Genomic DNA, 22,224 nt, shown 5'->3' on the forward strand with positions numbered 1-22,224 from the left:
GCACCATTTCACCCCAATCGAATCGTGAGGTGTAATGTACGGTGCTTACATTCAAGATGCAACTAGCAAAATGCTTGGCAGACTCGCCTTCAGATATGGCAGTGCCTATGATTCTAGGCGGACACAGGACCACCCAGCTGATAGGCCATAGCCCAGTGGAGCTCCTCCATGGCTGACAAACCCAGACACCCCTATATTTTCTCTGTCCTGCACCACAGCCTTACCCTTCACAATATGTTAGGGGGAATCCAGTCTGGGCGTGCACCTTCAGTTGGTGGCCGGGATGGGCACTGGCTACCGTTTGGGAGAAATAAGGCCAGTTGAATATTCACTGTGAATATCAGTGGGGCATCACACTCCTACCATCAGAATTAACTATGCCCTCAATGGGGCAATGACCTGCTGCAGCTGTAGCTGTAGCAGACCTGTCAGAGGGCCTCCTGCACACACTGCCCCCTCCTAGGGGCCAGACGCCATGGAGGCCTCCTTCCTTCACTGGATGTAGATCCTCAATCCATGTCTGACAGTGACTGCCTGGATGCCACCCACTCATCAGATCAACAGCCAGGCATCCCCGTGTCATTACTGCCTGTCTCTTGCTGCCACAGGGTCCACAGAGCCCCCACATGCTGGGTCATCACTGCGGCCAGTCCACCATCCTCCAGGCCACTCCTGCCTGTACACCCCACTCGGCCGGAGCTAGCTGACAGTCACATCTTTGGGTGATGATGAGCCAATGGAAGCCAATGCTGTCACCGTACAACAGCAAATGTGATGCTGCCATCACTGCTGTCAGGTCACCTGGGTGGATCGGGTGGCTTCCTCACCGATACTGACCTTCCACCAGCACGATCTGGCCGGCACGGTCGTCCTTTTTCACGCGCCATCGCCAAAGGCACTGGCTCTGCGGAAGAGAGGAGGGACATGGCAGCAAGCTGCACAATGCCACTGCAGCATTTGTATCTAGTGCCAGTGGTGGCCTAGCAAAGCAAGTACGCTACAGTCGCCTGCAGCTAGCCCACCAGCTGGCAAATACAAATACATCGTGCCGCTGCCAGCAGGGCCTCAACCAATTGCATCTTCTTCACTGTATGCAAAAATTCTTCAGTCAGACCAGGTCTATGCTGGTGTGCATTCAGCTGCCAGTGACAGGAGTCTGAACTTGGACAGTTAATAGTCATGTTAATATTTTGCTAAAACTGTCAACATCTGGCATGCATTTATCATCCGACATAATTTTTGTGTATGTAGTGATTGTCAACAATAAGTGTAGATATAACAGTGTTGTACACTAAATTGCAAATCTCACACGTACACCCTACAGTATTTTGTGCTGTGAATAAAGAACAACTCTGCAATTTCACAAATATACCTCAGCAAATTCGTAGGCTGCTTGGTCTACAAACTCTTTCTCACTCCACACTTGGCACCTGGGACTCAGTCGATGGGACGCCAGTGCTCCGACAGCAATAGCAAACAGATATGAAGGTATAGGCACATTCTGACGAAATTTATGAAGTTTTAATCCTTTACCAACAAGAGATGGTTCACCATCTCTCACAGCACTCATCAACACAACCAAGTCTTCAGGAGCACGTATCTGTGAAGTAAAGAACATATACATATATTGGCATGGAAAAACCACAGATGTTTTAAGGCATGTAACCTTAATTTCAGAAGACTCTACAAATGAATATTGCGCCTTCAATCAAAGTGTGAATGCAAACTTCACAAGGGCGCATTAGAACCTACTAAGTTTGGTGACAAGGAGGTCCCAATTGTAGTTTTCTACACATTATTATGGATATGAAAATTGCCCTTAATATTACAATTGCAATACATGTCTGCAACAAAGTAGTCAAGCTTGAACTTATATTAAATTCAATCAGGAACTGTTATCATTTGGTTCTGTGAACTAATGGATAATTTAATCTGTTGTTAGAGAATGCTAATTTTGCATTCAATAAATGTATGCTGTCGCTAAAGTGAGGGTCACAATATTTTAATTTTCCTCAGTATCAATGATGATGGTATATTTAATAGAGCACACAACAGTCAGATGTTTAGAGCCCATACATTAATTGTGTGAAAGAAATGTGGTTAACAAAGACAAGATGATGAAAATTTCAACATAAATTAAAATACACCTCACTACAAAATAGAAAATACATAGATACACACACACACACACACACACACACACACACACACACACACACACACACACACGAGAGAGAGAGAAAGAGAGAGAGAGAGAGAGAGAGAGAGAGAGAGAGAGAGAGAGAGAGAGAGTATTTTTACCTGAGCAGAATATGTAACTTTAACCGCTGGAGAGTCCTGGCATGGAATCACTGAACGGCAGTGAATTGCCTGAAATTTAAAGAAAAGTCAGTACTTTTAGCTGCTTCATGAAATACAGATTAAGACTGATTAGAGCAGAAGAGCTGATCAGTAGGAAAAAATGGTAACAGTATTTTCAAATGTACCTACTAAAGCATTAAAAGCTGGAGTTACTGCCATTGAAACACATATTTTCAGTCCACTCTCAGTTAATATTTTACTAATATTACAACTTAATCTAATGTGAAATAATATACAGTGTGGTCAGAACAGCCTGAAAAGCTTGTAAGGGAGTTGCAGGGTAGGTTGTGCTGAGAAATAATTGTTAAGAAAAAAATTCGATACATTGTTCGAGTTCCATTTTAACTAGCATTAAAGTAAGGCAATCAGGCCACTGTATATACAAATTCAAGCAATTGCATGTGCTGAAATGGAGTAATGCACAAACAACTGTAAGTCCGTGAGTTACCATTTGTTGAGAGGCTTATTACCATTTAAAATGTGCCTTTTTCGGATGTGCCAAATTTAAGCTAGGTGAGCAAAAGCTTCTTTTGCCTGATTCAACAATACCAAACAAAGAACACGATTAGCGACACTTGTCTCTGGCAGGCTGCTCAAATTTGCACCTGCAATGATATGATTCGCTAACTTCAATGCTAATTAAATCACAAAAGGCACATGCATCAAATTGTTTTCTCAACAATTATTTCTCAGCACAACCTACCCTGCAACACCCTTACAAGCTTTTCAGGCTGTTTTTACCACACTGTAGTTAAAAATTATCTATTTTTGTATACTGGACAGTATGTTCTTCATATACACATTAATCAAAGGTTTACTTGTAAAACTAATTTCTTCGTAGATAATTTATCTAATTTTGTGCTTTAAAATTATTCTCTTATCCAGTCCTTTCTCACTATTTACCATGTTTGCTATACTGTCAGTCGCATCTGCATTTTAAGTTAAATCTTCACAAATTCACTTTGCCATATACTGTCCTTAATACTTTCTGTAACCACAGATCACAATTCCATAGCAAAACATTGTACATCACCATTCATCATTCCATGTATTTCATTTTGCATCAGATTGGAAGTTTTCACCTCCACAGAACAAATCTCGTGAAGGTGTGAAGTGGCTTTTTTCTTTAATTTAGGGTAATTTTTCTTTTGTTTCTGTTAAATGATAATTATCTTACTTTAAGTACACAAAATTAATAAGATAAAAATTACATAATGCTTCTGGCATTTTAAACACTATCATGATGTGTCTGTTCATACTGGTGTTGTCATTACCTGGCACTGACTGAAAAGATATGGGTGCTTTCCACCTGCTGTCTGTTGAGGTGAGAGCCACTGGAGTGCACTAGCACTTGGAGATGTTTCATACTCTATTTTCACAATCACACTGAAACAGAAAAAGATAATCTCTGACCAGAACTTACGCAGCATTTTTCTCAAATGTGTGAAAATAATACAATAATAATACTGAAACTATTGAATCAAAAAATGCACTTTCAAGAGAATACACAAATAATTCTTCTAAAATCATTAAATAATACATTCACACTTGCAAATACCATTTACAGCTATTGATATACACCGATGGTATAAAACAGCCTTAATTTTCCTGCAAACAAGCAAACATGCAACATGGTAAGTACAAACCAGTTAATTCTTCTACCCCCACCTCCTACTCAAACAAACTCAAATATAAATTTCACAAGAACCTCTTTGTATTACATTGATTTGGTTTAGAGAAAAGCTGTGACTGTACTGAGCAATGCACTGGATAATTTCAGGCTAGAATATATTATTATTTTCATATCATACTGTTCTATGACAAAATGGTGTCTTCATTCTGTTTATGGTACTATACCACAGTTTAATTTTTGCTGTGACCAACTGTTCTGCTAACCAACATAACTTTCAGAATACACACATACATAAAGGAACTCCCAGAGATTGGAACAAGTTTTAGTATGATTGTATGGATTTAGATCCATAACTAATACAAGATGTTTGTAGTGCATACATTGATTAAAAGTCAATTTATTGGACAAGAAATAAGGAGATATATCACATTTCATGTTGTCCTTAACTGAGATTTCCACAAATTTACAGTGTTTTCCTTTCACTCAAAATGAACAGACTTATTTCAGGTAGCTGTTTCATTTGAGCTCTATTACTGCAGTTTTCTGAAAGTTCAATGACATTCATTGATGTGCAGACTACAAGGACATTCTCAAAGATGTCTCACCGGCAAAACCACTTTTGTTAAGAGTGTGAAGAACAGTATTTTATGGCATTATCATGAATCAAAAATACAAAAGGATCTTAAAACTCTGTTCCCCCTGTTGCCAATTGCTTTATGCTGCTAGTAGTATGTGTATGTGTGAAGTGCGCCAAGTGTAATGTTGCGTACATGTGTACTCAAATTGCCCGCCAAAAGTATCAGTGCAGACCGGCCAATAGAGACCACCAGTAGAAAGCATACACACAGCGCAGTCTTCGTTGCGCTATCCACTGCACGGGGCAGTGCTGACTGAATCTCTTGTTGTTATTCTAGTTTGTATCAAGCACATCAGTGTCCTGGGTCTCGTGAAGTCCCAGGAGGCTTATTGTTCAGACATTATGAATAAAGCCACACTTGTGTGACTTGGATCAGCTTTGTGTATTACGTAGTTACTACACAATTGGCAACGAGGATGGGGTGGTTTCTGCAAGTGCAATCTTTACATCTATATCTACATGGATACTCTGCAAATCACATTTAAGTGCCTGGCAGAGGGTTGATCGAACCATCTTCACAATTCTCTATTATTCCAATCTTGCATAGCACATGGGAAGAGAGAACACCTCTATCTTTTCATATGAGCTCTGATTTCCCTTATTTTATCATAGTGATCGTTTCTCCCTATGTAGGTTGGAACCAACAAAATACTTTCACATTCGGAGGAGAAAGTTGTTGATTGGAATTTTGTGAGAAGATTCCATCGCAACAAACAATGCCTTTCTTTTAATGATACCCATCCCAAATCCTGTATCATTTCAGTGACACTCTCTCCCATATTTCACGATACTGTAATACAAAACGTGATGCCCTTCTTTGAACTTTTTCTATGTACTCCATCAGTCCTATCTGGTAAGGATCCCACACTGCACAGCAGTAGATCTGTTACATTTTCTAAGTGTCCTGCTAATAAAATGCAGGTTTGGTTTCATCAGATTTATCCATTACAGATGTGGTGCTGCTGGCCTTGATTGAACAGTTTACTTGGCTGTGACCACTCTGTTGGCTTCCATTAACAGACAGGGTACCGCTCTACCAGTCCATCCACCCGCTTTTCCTCCGAGGATTGAGAAGCTTAAGAAAAAAAGACTCAAGACAGCATTTATTGACTTTCAGTGTAAGACTCGAATTTGTACCAAGCCTTCTTCCTCTCGTGGATTCCACCTGAGGCGTATCAATTACTGTGTCAGCTTGCTCCTTTTGTTAGAACCGGCAGCTCTTATTTTTGATCACGTGTGCAGTTTATTGTCCAACCACTATCGCAAATGAACCCATGTCATAGTGGCATGAGCTGAATTCTACTGATGCTGCAAGAAACCAAACCGGTCATACAGGGGCTGGACAGCTGAACTTCATGGCCTTAGCCATAAGTGCCAGGTCATTACTGATGCCCATAATGACTCTTATGGAGACTCTATGGCATGCAATGCAGTTATCATTTAGCTCCAGACAAGGAAGTGCACCAGAAGGATTTACTCCGTAAAAACACGCTGTTAGCAGAAGTTTTGCAAATATCACAATATTTTGAAGTTTCTCGGGCAGCAGGTGACCAAATTACAGCATAGGACAATGTGGAAGTAGTGTCACAGGATGTGCCCCCTAGGATGATGTGTAGCTTACACAAGGAAGCGGCAGTGGTGGTGGTAAACGAGCGGGGCCAGCATCAAGATGATCAAGGCTGGGCCAAGCAACTGCAACTCCTGCAGTGCCAGTGTCAGCATTTTCTGTTTCTGTTTTGTCTTTATATTTTGTCCACCATGAATGTTCGGCATGCCCTAAGCACTGGGCTACTTGTAATGCTTGCCAGAAGAAAGGCCACATGGCCTTTGTGTGTCATTCACCGAAGCTTGCCAAGGATATGGACATGGATATAAATTGTGTGGCTCCAATGTTTGTGACTTCTCCCAAGCTGTTTATTGAGTTAAATGTTTTACGCCATGTGCTCCAGCTACAGGTCAACACAGATGCTGCAGTGATGTTTTGAATTCTCAAACCTACGTGAGTTTAGGCTTGCTGCTTTTGACACTGGTCAGTTATAATTAAAGAACATTGGGCTGTTGGGACAATTTATGGTAGCTGCCTCTTACAAGTCAGTGTTCATTCCATTACATTTTTGGTGGTCTCTGATGCCAGTGTTGAGAACTTGTTCAGGATGGACGCATTTCCAGCATTGGGATTTTACATAACTCATGCAGTTCACCTTGCGTCTGATCAGGTACCATATTCTCAATTGGAAACAATGTGTGAGAAGTTTTCAGACTTGTTTTTGGAAGGTACTGTGTGTGCTATGAATTTTTCTGATCATATTTCTTTGAAATCCACAGCTTTGCCTCATTTTTGTCATGCGCGTCCTACTCCTGTCGCCCTGAAAGGTCAAGTGAAACCAGCATTGGATGGACGTCAATCTCCAGGGGTGGTGCAACCCGTTGACTAGTGAATGGTCCTCTCCACTGCTTGTAGTTCAAAAGCCAACAGGGGAACTTTGCCTCTGTGGTGACTTCACTACTACTGTCAACAAGCAGTAGAGCGTAGATACCAATCCTCTCCCATGCCAGGAGGAGCTGTTGGTGAAATTATTAGGTGGCCAGAACTTTTCTTAAACTGATTTGTCTGAAGTGTATCTGCAGGTTTCTGTGGACAAAGAGTCTCAGCATGTTCTGGTTCTGAATACTACTTTTGGTCCCTATCAATATTTGTGCCTTCCTTTTGGTGTGCATAGTGCCCCTCCTATTTGCCAAACATTTTTAGAGCAACTGACTATGCATGTCCCGCATTGCATTAATTATCTGGATGATAATGTCATGGGCGCCAAACAATGTTGATCACTTGAGAAGTTTGAGCACTTTTTTTTCCATCTTACAGTCCACAAGCTTACAGTATAACCTTGTGAAATCTCAATTTTTTGTAATCTTGTGTTGTTTATCTGTGGTTCGAGGTTTTGTAGGATGGGATTCATCCTCTGCCAGAACCACATCTCTGCTGTCACATCTATGCCTCGCACTCATCCATGAAGGTGCTTCAGGCCTTCCTACAGAAGATTACCTACTACCATAAATTCTTCCTGGGGGTAGCAACATTGACCCACCATTTGTGTGCCCTGTTATGCAAGAATGTTCCATTTTGCTCGAACCCAGATTGCTAATGTATTTTTCAAATGTTGAAATCCAAACTACTCTCAGCACCTCGTTTAGTTATGTTCTGTCTGGACCAGCATATAATTTTGGTGACTGATGCCTCACAGTATGGCCTTGGAGTGGTCCAAGCACATCAATATGCCGACAGCTCTGAACAACCTGTTGCTTTCGCCTCTAAATCTTTCACTCTGGGGATACTTTCAAGTGGAAAAATGAGACTCTTGCCATAGGCTTTCAAGACATTCAAAGTATTTTTTTGGTTCCAAGTTTCATATTATTACTGACCATAAACCTTTGGCTTCCTTGTTTAACCCTCACATTTCCTTGCCTGACAATGCAGCACACCGCCAACGATGCTGAGTGCTGTTCTTGACTTGCTACAGTTATGAAATCCATTTTTGTCCTACATTTAAACATGCCAATGCGGATGCCTTGTCCCACCTACCTGTGGGTCCTGATCCCAACTCTGATCACGAAGAATTGCTTTGCTTCCATCATGATATTGAAACACAGGCTCCAGTCCAGGGTTTCTCAACTAGAAGCTCACGCATAGCAACTGCTGTTACCATCGACCCAGTTCTCCGTCAGGTGGTTCAGTTTTTTCAACAGGGCTGGCCAGGCAAACTGCTGGATCGGGCTTCAGACGCCCTGTGTAACTATGTTTCGTTCAGATATTGGCTCTCTGTTTTTCACACTGTTTTGCTGTTGTCCACAGAAGACCTCTTTCCTATAGTAGTCATTCCTTGCACAATATGGCACAAGGTTCTATGCCTTCTCCATTTTGTGTACTGAACTGCTAGCTAGGAGACATGTTTTTTGGCCAGGGATTGATGGCAAAATTGTCCTTTATGTCACAGCTTGTGAGCAGTGTGTCTGACAACAGGCAGCTCCCATGGCATCCCTGTCGCCCTGGCCTGCTTTACACCTGCCATGAGAATGCATTCACATAGATTTTGCAGGTCCCTTCCTGAATTCCTATTGGCTCTTGGTTGTGGATGCATTTTCCTGGTTTCCTTACATCTCTGGTGGGCGCTGACGTCAGCTGAGGCCACAATTCATACACTTTTGAGGGTATTTTCTATTGGGGGGTTGACTTGTACCTTAGTTTCCAATAATGGGCCCCAATTCATTTCTCACACCTTCAAATCGTTTTGTTCCCGTCACGGCATTCATTATATTATGGCTCTGCCATTCCACCACAGTCAAATGGTGAGGTGGAACAAGTAGTGTGTATGTTTATGCCCCAAATAAAAAAGTTTCTTGTGGATTTGCTGCAAAACAATGTCCTCTGTTTTCTGAATACCTATCACATCACGCCTATCAGGAAATGGAGCCTGGTGGATTTGCTTCACAGCTGGCAGCCACGCACTCTCCTCCACCTTCTGGACCCTGTGCCACACCTGCTGTGGTTGGGTTTGTCCGCCCACTTCATGCGATGACCGACAGCATGGGCACCAGGGTTTGGTCGCTGGCCAAAGTGAATACCAGCCACTGTCATCTGCTGTCTTTGTGACATCCATACAGCCGAAGGGCTAGTAGCGCGCCACTTTGATCAGTTGTGTCTCCGCTCACTGCCAGAAGCTACTGGTTTTTAGGTGTGGCCTCCATCCCCGCAGCCCACCCTGCTGCCCTCCACCTCGAGCTTTCCATCACCTGCTGTGGATTCGTTCCCATCCCATTGGCTGCCTCCTCCACTGTGGCATCCTGGGGTTCCAGCTTCCCTGCACCTGGCACTGGTCCGTCTCCCGCCTTGGGTCCATTGCTGCAACCTGTTGTACCAGTCAGGCAAACTCCACCAGCTCGCTTACTATCATCGCCTCAGCCATCATTGCCGGTGGATCCAGCCCCATCTCTTCTGCAGAGGTCCAAAATGAACATCACTCAAGGACTGGTATGACAAGGATTTTGTAATTGAACTCTTTCTTGGGCAAGTACACTACCATCACATTCTTTCAATAAATTTCAATCTGGCAGCTATCTTTCCCACAGCTAGAATTATGTTGTTATTCCACTGTACATTGATATGAACTGATGTTGCTAGATATCTGATAGTTATGATCGATTTCAGTGACTGTTCAAAAAAATTGTTCAAATGGCTCTGAGCACTATGGGACTTAACTTCTGAGGTCATCAGTCTCCTAGAACTTGGAACTACTTAAACCTAATTAACCTAAGGACATCACACACATCCATGCCCGAGGCAGGATTCGAACCTGCGACCATAGCGGTCGCGCGGTTCCTGACTGTAGCGCCTAATACTGCTCGGCCACCCCAGCCGGCAGTGACTGATAACTGATGGTGTAATCAGATGGTATCAGTTTCTACTGGCTACTTACGTTCATTGCAATACATTCAGTTACTGCTCCAAGCACTGACAATATGCATGTCTTCCTGTATTTTTAATGACATTCTTAAATATGACCATCAAACAAAACTGTGTTTGCTGCAAATGCTACCTGCAAGCTCAATTATAATCCATTCATCATAAGAATAAACCTGATATAAACAAACACAAATGCGATGATTGGTCAAAAGCCGTAGCACACATACACTGGTGTTGTTACGGTCTTGGAAGTAGCTCCTACTTACATATTAGATACCTTATTACTAAGTTATGTTAAATGAAACTTTAAGATATTCAAACATATTAACAGTCATCAACATTTTTCTTAATCACACTTTAGCTAAGCAGTTTTTATATCAAAAATCATGGACAGCCACAGCCTCTGTAGCGTTGTGTTCTGATTGTCGCGCTGTTAATGTGCAGTATGAAAATAGCTGAGGCCGCTTTCTGCTTCATAGTGATACACGCATGTGGAATATGGTTAAAAAGTGTCGAGAAACAGGCTGTTCTTAATGTTTCTCATAAATTTATGGAGATAACAGGCTTTGAAGTTTTCCACTGTTATATATGATGCAGTTAAGATACAAACATTCGTTAAACAAATAGTACAGTCGATATCATAATGGAATGTGAATCACATGCATGCATTCATGCATTGGTTCATATCTCCCCAATAGCATTTTTTTTCTCATTCAATTTGAAATACCTACATCTCATAATTATAAACCTCATTTTTTATGAATAGTTCATGTCTTTTTGTTTCTAATTACATATTGGACTCTAAATTCCTGTTTCCATTCCAAATACAAATTCTTAATTATCGATGTTTTATGAAAGGCTGTTTATAAAAGTTGTTTAAATTAAGAAATCATAACAATTTAATTTTGAAGGTAAAAATGAAAAACTAAATCCTCTATATTTGGACTATGTCCATCGTTTTATACCACAGAGGTAGATAAGTATAGTAGAAACATGAAAAAAATTGTTTTCACAGCGTCGAGCACGTCATACAAATGCTGCATTTTTACATTTTCTACTGTACCATTACAGTGTGAACCCAACAGAACTGATTTGAAGCCAAGCTGCGGGATTTGGCCCGAAAAGCAACAAAGACTGTTAAGCTGCCAGATGTACTGGAACTAACATATGCAGCTTTTTCGTACATCACTGGCAGGATTTAGAACAGCTCGTCATAAAAAAAGAGAGACTGCTGCGCCTGGTTGGCTTCGTAGATTCTGTTGTTGGCAGGTTCATTATCAATGTAGCAGGAGACACTTCCAGAACTGAAATGTATTTCTCAGATTCGAATAAGGAAGGAGCTAAGAGATTACCAGATGACTGACTGTAAGTAATACCTTCAGCGGCATCAATATTTAACTATATGGAGAAATCCCTCAATACTCTCTTATGTAACACACAGCTTATGCAAAAAAATTACCTTGTGGTTCAGTCAGGAATTTTCATCATTCTTGTTTTTAATTACAACAGTACGTAAGCTAAAAATGATAACGTGTTGCGATTTTCGCTTAGTCGTCAAAAGAGCACATTGTGGGAGATTTGCAGTATATTATTTCATTCTGCTTAAAAATTAAATGACATTCGAAGCTGTATTGCTCCTCTGCTCGTCTCTTTTTACGTGTGAACTGCAGCTGGTCATGTCACTGCAGGCTAGCTATACCAGCTGACCGGCCAGTGCTGTCCAAGTTAAATGTGCCGGTAAGGCTGTTGCCCTGTAATATCGTTAAGACAATGTGCGTGTAATGCACAGCACAAAACGTATCCTTATTATTGTACTTGACAGTATTCGAGACAGCTTGGCTGCAGTCCCACGTGAAACGGAAATCCAATGAGTTTCCAGCAAACTTGGAAGAACACATAGTGCAATGTTTACATCAGGTTTATTCTTATGATGAACGGATGATGATACATACATAGTGGAAAAGAAACAAGGGCACTCACGCAATATTTTGTATGGGCGAGGAAGGGCTAGATCTGGGAATATGGTGTATTATTTAATATTTTGGAAGATGAATGGCAACTTGTATGTAACAGTTCAAAAGTTCCCTTTTAAAAACCTGCATAATACTGACATTTTAATTATTCTCTTGGGGTGCCCTTAGCAATAACAGTATTCCCCCACATTCTTGACATGCTCCAAATACTACTTTTCGCTCTGATGATGCCTCCATGCTGCGTCAGTGCAGTGATGCAGCCCCCGAACCACAGGACACAGGAAAGCTAAGTATGTAACTTGCTGCTCTGCTGGTATGTTGCAGGTAGCAGCTGGAAACTGATTAGCCTGAGGCAAACAAATAACAACTGCACTACAGGCTGTGTGACTCTACAATTTACAGTTACTTTTACATACAAAAACACATAAGAAATTTAAGAACCAAACTAAGAAAAATGCAAACAAATGTAAATACGTAACTTGTTCCGATGCTGTCCCAAAGGCAGCAGCTGGGGCCTGACTAGGTTGAGATAAACAGTCATTGACCATTCAAGACAAACAAATGACAACTGTACTAGAAACTGTGTGAATCTACACTTTACAGTTACTAAAATGTGAGGTTACACCATGTAAATACAAAAACACACAAGAAATTTCACAATTACACAAAGAAAAGAATCATAGAAATATTAACTTGCTACTTTGCTGGTGCATCATATGTGGCAGCTGGAACCTGGCTGCCTTTTTCATTATCAAGGATGATTGAAAATACAAAGTGAGTTAACAGCAATTGTATATGCTTTTTGAATGCAACATTTGGAACCATCAGTAAAAATGGTGGTACAGTAGTTAACCTCATATTATGCACATTCAGTAGTGATTTACAGAACAGAGAGGAAGGTATAAGTTACTTATGAGATAGCACTGCAAAAATAACGGCTCCTACTTTTTTCCCCTTTACTCATACTGTTGAAACTACAATGAAAAGTTTTTGTCTCAGTCGACAATACATGAATATCATTCAGTATTATCAATAATTTTAATGCTTTTGGTGTAACGATTGTATAAGAACAGTAAATATAGTTATTCTTACTGCTTGTACGATAGCCAAATGCACAACTTGTTAGATATACTTTCCTCAATAGCTCACAAAGTTAAAATAAGGATCAAAATCAGTGGCCTCACTCACACCAATTAAGCAGTTCCCCCATAACCAAGTTTATAAATAAAAATAAAATACAATCCAATTACTTTTTGCCAAGTCTAGAAGGTAATTTTACTGTCAACTTGGATCCAAACACAGGGTCATCTTTGTCAATGGTGTAGTCGAGCTTAGTACCAGTGTCCTTATCTGATATGTCCTTTATTTTAAGTTCTCTTGTGTCAAGAACCTGAAACAAGAAATTACAATTTTTGTCTCAGTTGACAATATATGGATATCATTCGGTAGAATTGAATACTTTAATGCTTTTTGTGTAATGATTGTATAAGAACAACAGTAAATACATTTATTCCACTTTTTTTTTCTTCCCAAGTAGGTTTTAGTTGACAAAGCAATTACCAATTATTGCTACAGGACTAAAGGAAGAAGCAACCAAATATCACACTACTTCTACTACCTGTAAGAAAGATTTACTCCGATTACCAAATCTCTAAATATCCACATAAAAAAGTTTCATGATGTGATGTTCTGAAAACCCATTATAAATGCACGTCATTCTAAATGTAGCCATTTTTATAAGTATTTTTACAATTCAGAGATTCCTGACTTTGTACGATTTGAGAAGCTTGACTGTGTCTTCTCAGGTATGCCATTGTATCTCGTTTTGCAATTGGTCAAAGATTTAACTGAGAAAAAATGATTTTAATGGAGATTGTCAAAAACAACAGCTATGTAGATATAGAAGCGCATAATCAGAAAGTGCAAAACTAAATAAGATGCTTCCCACACACAAAACTGATAATTTTTTATATTTGTAAGTGTCATCTTTTATTTAGCTCTTGTAATGGCTTTTACGTGGACATATTAGTGATCCAAATATCTGATTCCTAACTGAAAAGTCCTATGTTCAATCTCGGTCTCTCTACAAGCTATTTTGAGCACCTATAGCTGCTACAGGGAAGGGTTCCATTCTCCAAACAGCAATGACAAAAAAAGAGCACAAGGGTAAAGAGGTGCAAGGTGCCCTCTGTCCTTTGGGTACGGAACTGCCACTAAAAATGGAAGACCTGTCAAAGATCAATGACACGGGGGCTGAAGCAACATAAATTGGTGATAGTAGTAGTAGTAGTAGTAGTAGTAGTAGAGGGGTTTTTTGGGCGCACGACAGCAAGGTCTTCAGCGCCCGTTCAGTAACATAGTGAGACGGGTGTCAAAAAAAAATCTCAGAACACTTATATAAAACGGAACATAAAACACGGGGAACAATCATTGAAAAATATGTGCTCACCCACACCGAAGTGTGGGATGAAGCAGGGTGTCAGCAGTAAAACATGGACAACGCAGGAAGAAAATGGTAGAGGGAGCTAAAACAATGTACCAGATGGAAGTGGCTGGCTGACCGCAAGGAAAAAAGGGAGGAGTCAGCCACTCTGCAATACACTAAAACCTCCAGCCTAAAAGTTTAGGCCAGAGTCCAGACACATCACAAAACTTAAAAACCCTAGACACACACATCTCATCGTTAGCTAAAACACAAGGCAGATACCCAACAACTTGTGCTTCTGCCCTTGCATCACGGTATAAAATGCGGTCTGTTAAAATGTGCCGGACAGAGATGCGCACACCACAGGCATCACAAAACGGAGGAGTCTCCCGCCGTAATAAAAAGCTATGTGTGAGAGGACAGTGCCCGATCCGAAGACGTGTGAGGGCCACCTCTTCCCACCTGAGCAACCGGCAGGAGGAACGCCACGGCCGAGTGGTTGACTTTACCGACCGCAGTTTATTGGCCATCACCACCAGACATTCGTCCTCCCACAACTCCATGCACTTCCTGTGGAGTGCAGCGATGACTGACTGCAAGGGGATAGGACACTGGACCACATCCTGCTCTCTGCAGGCCTCCTTGGCAGCCCGATCGGCCTGTTCATTGCCCCATATGCCGACATGACCAGGCATCCAGCAGAAGGATACCTCCTTACCCCGCCGTTGGAGCAAGTACAGTTGGTCGTATATCAGCTGGACCATCTCCTCAGTCGGGTATAGGTTCTGCAGTGATTGTAAGGCACTAAGAGAATCAGAGCAGAGAAGAAATCGATCGCCACGGACACGATGCATCTGCTCCAGTGCCTTCGGGATCGCGTGGAGCTCCGCTGCGAAAACGGTATATTCAGCGGGGAGGCGAATCCAGGTAACATTATCAGGGAACACTACAGAACAGCCAAGGAAATTCTCCCGTTTGGAGCCATCAGTGTAAACGACAGTGAAATCGTGATGCACATCTAAAATGTTAAAAAACAGAGATTGGAATGTAAAATCTGGTGTGCTATCTTTCTTAAAATAAGTTTGGGTCTCTGGAGGAGCCAAGGTGGAGATCTGCTCCAACCGCGACATAAAACACAAAGACCAGCCATAGACATCGCACCAAGGTAATCCTGTGCGCGAATCCCATAGGGCTGCGTCGCACGTTGCCAGTTATGAAACAATCGTGCCAGAGGAGGCTGAGCAACGGTATGGTATGCAGGGGTGTATGGTGTGGACAAAGTTTTATACGTCTGGCGCACTGTAAGTAGCCGTCGCCGCATATGAAGTGCCAGTTCACCAGCCTCTGCACAGAGGCTTGGTATGGGGCTAGTTCGGAATGCGCCAGTGGCCAACCGAAGCCTTTCATGGTGCACAACGTCCAACATCCTTAAGTAAGAAGGCCTCGCAGACCCATACACCGTGCACCCATAATCGAGCCGAGATCGCATGAATGCCCTGTAAAACTGGAGCAGACAAGTCCTGTCAGCTCCCCATGTACTGTGGCTAAGACATTTTAAAATACTTAAAGCCTTAAGTGACCACCGTTTCAGGTCTTTAAGATGAGGTAACCACGTGAGCTTCGAGTCAAAAATGAGCCCCAGAAATCTCACCGTGTCTTTAAAAGTAAGAATAGTGTCCCTCATCCTCAACTCAGGAAAGGTTAAAATCGAACGAGAACGGTTAAAAAGAACACATACAGACTTCTCGGTGGAAAACTTAAAACCACTCTTCCACGCCCAGTCATCCAAACGCCTAATCGTAAGTTGCAACTGACAAGTTGTCGTTGCAAGGCTTGAAGAAGAGCAAAACAAAGAGAAATCATCCACAAACAAAGAACACTGGACAGTACTTTTCACTATGGACGTAATGCTATTAATAGCGATGGCAAAGAGAGTCACACTTAAAACGCTACCCTGAGGGACACCGTTCTCCTGCGCAAAGCGATCAGACAGGACGTCACCAATTCAGTACCTAAAATATCGTGGCGAGAGGAAAGACTGAATAAAAAGAGGAAGACAACCACGAAAACCCCATTCGTGAAGCTGCTCCAGGATGAGATGCCTCCAAGTGGTATCGTAGGCCTTTTCGATGTCGACAAATACACCTAGAAGGTGATGACGGCGTAGGAAAGCTTGTTGTATAGCCGCCTCCAGGAGGGCAAGGTTATCGAAGGTGGAACGAAACCTCCTGAACCCACACTGAAAGCGACTAAGGAGTTGCCGGGATTCTAACATCCAGACAAGGCGCGGTTGACCATCCGCTCCAAGGTCTTCCCTATGCAACTAGTGAGGGCAACACTACGGTAGCTACTTGGGCTCGTGCGGTCTTTCCCAGGTTTTAAAAAAGGGATTAAAACTGCCTCACGCCACGTGTCAGGAAAGTGACCCGACGGCCAAATGGAATTAAAAAGTGTGAGGAGGATTTCTCTGTTGCGCATTGTGAGGTGCCATAGCATACTGTAATGGATCCTGTCGTGACCAGGGGATGTGTCACGAGCTCCAGACAATGCAGAATCCAGCTCCCACATAGAAAATTGGCAGTTGTAAACTTCATGAGAGGTGGACTGGAAGTCCAGACTACATCTCTCAGCAACGGCTCTATGGCGCTGGAAACCTGGATCCTGACTGGTTGTTGCAGTAACTGTGGCAAAATACTCTGCCATAGTCTGGGCAATGTCTCGCGGATCCGTGTGGAGAGTGCCGTTATTCATTACAGCAGCTATGGGGCACCTCCCTCCTCTGCCAGAAATTCTCCTGATGGTCTCCCACACAATGGAACTATTGGTGGAACGATTAATGGTGTTCAGGAACTGTAGCCATGACCTCTTCTTGCTCTCATGAATAATGCGGCGATATCTTGCGCTCGCCACCCGAAAGGCTGCAAGATTCTCAGCAGTCGGCCGACACTTGAAACGGCGCAGAGCCGCACGCCTGGTCCTGATTGCAGAGCGGCATTCGGCACTCCACCAAGGCACAGGTGGCCTCTGCCGGTAGCCTGTGGACTGTGGAATGGATGCTGCAGTGGCGTGGTGGACCGTTTTGGTAATATGATCCACCCACACCTCAACATTCGCACAGTGTTCAAATTGGGCCAACTGGCTATAAAGTGTCCAGTCAGCTCCACTGAGCACCCATCGTGGTGGTCTCCTTTCGGGGCCCACGCCATCTGGCAGGTGAATCCAGATTGGGAAATGATCACTGCCGTGCAAGTCAGCAACCACTTCCCAGTGAGCACTGGCGGCAAGAGCTGGAGAGCAAAGCGAGAGATCAATGGCAGAAAACGACCCAGTCGCTGTGCAGAAATGAGTACTCTGTCCTCCATTGAGCAAGTAGGCACAGGATGACAGGAGAAGCCTCTCAATTGCTCTACCCCTGGGGCAGGTAATTGCAGAGCCCCAAAGCACATTGTGGGCATTAAAATCACCACAAATAATGAATGGCTGGGGGAACTGCGTAAGAAGGTCGGTGAGGGCCACTTCATCAAGTGCATCATGTGGGGGCAAGTAAAGCGAACATACAGTCAATGGATGACGCACGTGCACAGACACAGTGACGGCCTGTAAAGTTGTCGTAAGTGAGAGAGGCGAGGAGTGGTAGTCCGTCCTGACGAAAATACCTACGCCGCCTCTAGCTCTCTCCCTACGCAGGTCGTCCTTTTTGTGGAGTGTATAGCCCCGTATCTCAGGGGAGTATGATGGATGGAAATATGTCTCCTGGAGACACGGACACAGTGGTCTACCCTGAGAGAGTAGACGAAGTTCCTCCACATGCGTCCTGAACCCTTGCAAGTTCCACTGAAGTATGGGAGCCATCTATGTTGGGGGTAGCACCTTCATCCTGTCTCTCCGACGGGGCGGGGAGACCGCAGCAGGTGGAGGGGCAGGCGTGGGATGAGATGATTGCCCCATACATACATCGAATTCCATCAACTCTGAGGAAGAGTCACATGAAGCCTCATGTAAAATAACATCCGCATGGTCAGATGGTTTACCACGGGATTTGACCCGCTGTTGCTGCTGTACAGGAGCTTTCTGTGGTTTGGTGGGCTTTGGGGGAGCTGATGTGGGAGTGGTAAGTGGTGCACTGGGCTTGGGAACAGCCTCACCTGTTGGAGGTGCCAGGGGCTGGCCCAAGTTCGCCACTGTACCTTTGTCTGCCGTTCGAGTAGGGGCTACTGGCTCTGAAACACTGGCTGCATTGCAAGTGCACTGACAGCTGCAGGTGTTAGTGCCAACACTCACCACCTCGGTCTGCGTTGAGGCATCGACTTTTGGAGTAGGCTTCTGAACCAGGGATGCAAAAGATGTAGCAAATGTGGGAGGTTGCATCGACTTATAGATCTTCTTGGCCTCACCATAGGGGATACGCTTGGTTGTTTTTATTTCCTGGACTTTGCGTTCCTCTAAAAATATTCGGCAGTCCCTACTCCAAACAGGGTGGTTCCCAAAGCAATTAATACATTTAGCCGGAGATGAGCAACCAACTCCTTAATGAGCAGCCTTACCAGTTTCCACAAGTCGCTTCGCCTTTACATCCTAAGGTGGTATGCCCAAAACGCTGGCATTTAAAACAGCGCATTGGGGTCGGGAAATAAGGCCTCACACACTAAGGCGAAGGACGCCAGCTTTAACATGTTCAGGAAGTTTTGTGCTACTGAAGGTCAGAATAAAGGAGTCGGATTTGACAAGATTGCCATCAACCCTCTTCACGATGTGTTGGACATCAACGATACCTTCCGGAGCCCACTCACGTTGCAGTTCTTCCTTGGGAATGTCAACTAGATCCCGGCATGTCACAACACCTTTGCTGTAGTTCAAGGTGCTGTGTAGTTCAGTGTCTATGGCATACTCTCCAAGGCATTTAGCAGATTGGAGGTTACTTGCTTGCTGGGAAGTGGAAGTCTCCACTAGCAAGGTCCCATTACGTAAGCGCTTCACCGATTTTAAGGAGCCACAGATTCCCTCCAATCCCTTTTGTATATAGAAGGACGAAACCTTCTCGAAACTACCTTCCTTCCATTTCACAATGAGAAACACATTCGGATTACCAGAATGCATTCTGTTACCTAAAACTGGACTTGTCAAAGAAGTGCCTGAGTCAGGGGGACTGACTGCACGAGCCCTCTTAAGAGACTGGGTGTGAGAACCTTCCAGCGGCCCACCCTTTCCGCTGTGAGGAAGAAAAGAGGATTTCGAAGGATCCATCTCGGTCCCACGAGCAGCTAGGGAACTAGAAGTCCACCTAGACAGAGCCCAGCGTGCCTAGGTAAGCCTTATACAACTGAGGTGTGGCAGGTTCCCCAGAGGTTGCCCGCTAACGACTGTTCCACCTCAACAGCCATGCATCTCATCAGCGCGCAGCACACCTTGAGATTGAGGGGTTGTTTATAGAGGTTTATTCCATCCTCGCGAGCCGGGCGGTCAAGCCAAGATCCCCACTCCCTGAGACACACAACATTCCACCGCCGCGCCGCGTGGTGGTCATTGAAGTATGCCCAGAGCTTATGGTGACGGGACTGGCGGCGCTTACCAGTCCCCAGCTCAGGAACCCCGGGGTGCCAAGCCCATACCCAGCAAATGAATGCTGGGCCCCTGGGGGCAAATTGGTGATAGTGACACTAAAGTCTTTTTTCTGGGTAACAACAACAGGTTAAATATTAATATTTTAATGTAGTCGCAATCTTTATGTTTCATTATATTCATGTGAAGTGTTTTTGCTTTGTTCTGTGGAGCTGATGGGAATCATGACAATGTGGTATCATGTTTTTCCTTTGGAGATGGACCTTCACAGTTTTCAACAACTCTTTCCTTTAACCAATGACCAGCAACTATGAGAAGACAGCAACCACACGGTCAATGCAACTAAAAGTCTTTATCAAACAATGGAAAGTCCAGACTGGAATAACAACAATGCTACGAAAAAGACAGATTGCTACCCAGCATATAGAGATATAGTGGAGACGCTGAGTCACATACAGGACTGATACATACAGTCACATACAGGACTGAGTCACATGAAAGGACTGTTACACATTTTTAGCTTTTGGCCAAAGACATTCTTCCAAAACAGAGAAAACGCACACACATGACCACTGTGTCCAGTTGCTGTGGCCAGAATAAGTGCGTGTTTTCGTTTGGAAGAGGGCCTTTTCATTTTGCCAGCCTATAACTCAACATTATATCTATATTCTGAGTAGCAGCCTATCATTTTCATAATATTGTCATTTATCATAAGAATAAAATGAAAATAATACCTGATCTTTGTAAAACACTCCATAATTCGATGCAAAGAAAATGTTACTAGTCTGTTTGCTGAAAGATGCAGTTCATGTTTCTACTGTACCGATACTAGTCAGTTACTGGCAGTAATTATCTATAAAGAGAACATGGAAAATAAACTGAGATGCAAGATGAATCTGCCAAAAAACTGAAAACAGTCCTACCGAAGCTCAATAAAAAGCAGAAAGGAACTCTGGTTAAAATGTATTATCTGAACTTTATGACATTTGTCATCCAAATGTAATGTGTTACATGCAACTTATTGCAAAAAGAAGTGGCAACAGTCTTAACTGTTGAATAGTTATGCAGTATTCAACTAAGTACCTGGGTGTTAAAATTACGAACAACTTCAGTTGGAAAGACCACATAGATAATATTGTGGGGAAGGCGAGCCAAAGGTTGCGTTTCATTGGCAGGACACTTAGAAGATGCAACAAGTCCACTAAAGAGACAGCTTACACTACACTCGTTCGTCCTCTGTTAGAATATTGCTGTGTGGTGTGGGATCCTTACCAGGTGGGACTGACGGAGGACATCGAAAGGGTGCAAAAAAGAGCAGCTCATTTTGTATTATCACGTAATAGGGGAGAGAGTGTGTCAGATATGATACGCGAGTTGGGATGGGAGTCATTAAAGCAGAAGTTTTTCGTCACGGCGAGATCTATTTACGAAATTTCAGTCACCAACTTTCTCTTCCGAATGCGAAAACATTTTGTTGAGCCCTGGTTCGATGAACCCTCTGCCAAGCACTTAAATGTGAATTGCAGAGTAGTCATGTAGATGAAGATGAAAATGAATAAACCCGCAGGAAAAGAAAGAATGCCAAATAACTTACACGGGCTTCAACAAAGGACTTCCCGGAAACAGCTACATATTATTTATTCAGATATGAGCTGTCATGGTACATGATGTCAAATTATGTCTGATTATGAAGAGCATGAGCACTTGGTAATGAGACTTATAACCTTGAAAGTAGTTGAGAGTAAATAAATAAATAAAGCATAGCTTTCAAAGCTTTCTTTCCTGAAAAATTATCAGCTAGGGACTCACAAAATTTTCTGTATAAATGGAGAAGACTGCGAAGTATTCAAGACAATTTTTTTTTACATCATGTTGTGATTCCCTGTGGCTTATAACATTGTTGTTTCTAGTAAAAATACTTATCTATTTTGCACTGCACAAATGAACATAATAAGAATGCACATATAACTTTTTAATGGCAATGATAGCCAAAGATAACAAAAGACTAATTACTCCAACATGTATCTACAAATTTTATGCAGTTTACATTTCACTGTGTCCCTTACAGCAACATATTACTCCCTCCCCAGAGAAAACGCTGAGATATTTCTTCAGGAAGTGCACTGCACATCCAGCATGACAGAACATACGGCTCATTGGGTTCACTGATTACACTCT

General features: G+C 42.9%; 1 protein-coding gene across 1 annotated transcript in view; it reads right to left on the reverse strand.

Moving 5' to 3' along the window:
* Positions 1-22,224, reverse strand: part of LOC126484198 (leukotriene A-4 hydrolase) — a 117,903-nt gene that overhangs the window by 90,047 nt on the left and 5,632 nt on the right. Inside the window, exons 3-6 of the mRNA XM_050107611.1 lie at positions 13,313-13,452; positions 3,636-3,747; positions 2,302-2,370; positions 1,373-1,600 (exon numbers count right to left, since the gene is read on the reverse strand). Of these exons, the coding sequence (XP_049963568.1) occupies positions 1,373-1,600; positions 2,302-2,370; positions 3,636-3,747; positions 13,313-13,452 (549 nt within the window). The remainder of the gene's footprint in view (positions 1-1,372; positions 1,601-2,301; positions 2,371-3,635; positions 3,748-13,312; positions 13,453-22,224) is intronic.

The sequence above is a fragment of the Schistocerca serialis genome, chromosome 6 (genome assembly GCF_023864345.2).
Source record: "Schistocerca serialis cubense isolate TAMUIC-IGC-003099 chromosome 6, iqSchSeri2.2, whole genome shotgun sequence".
Taxonomy (NCBI): domain Eukaryota; kingdom Metazoa; phylum Arthropoda; class Insecta; order Orthoptera; family Acrididae; genus Schistocerca; species Schistocerca serialis.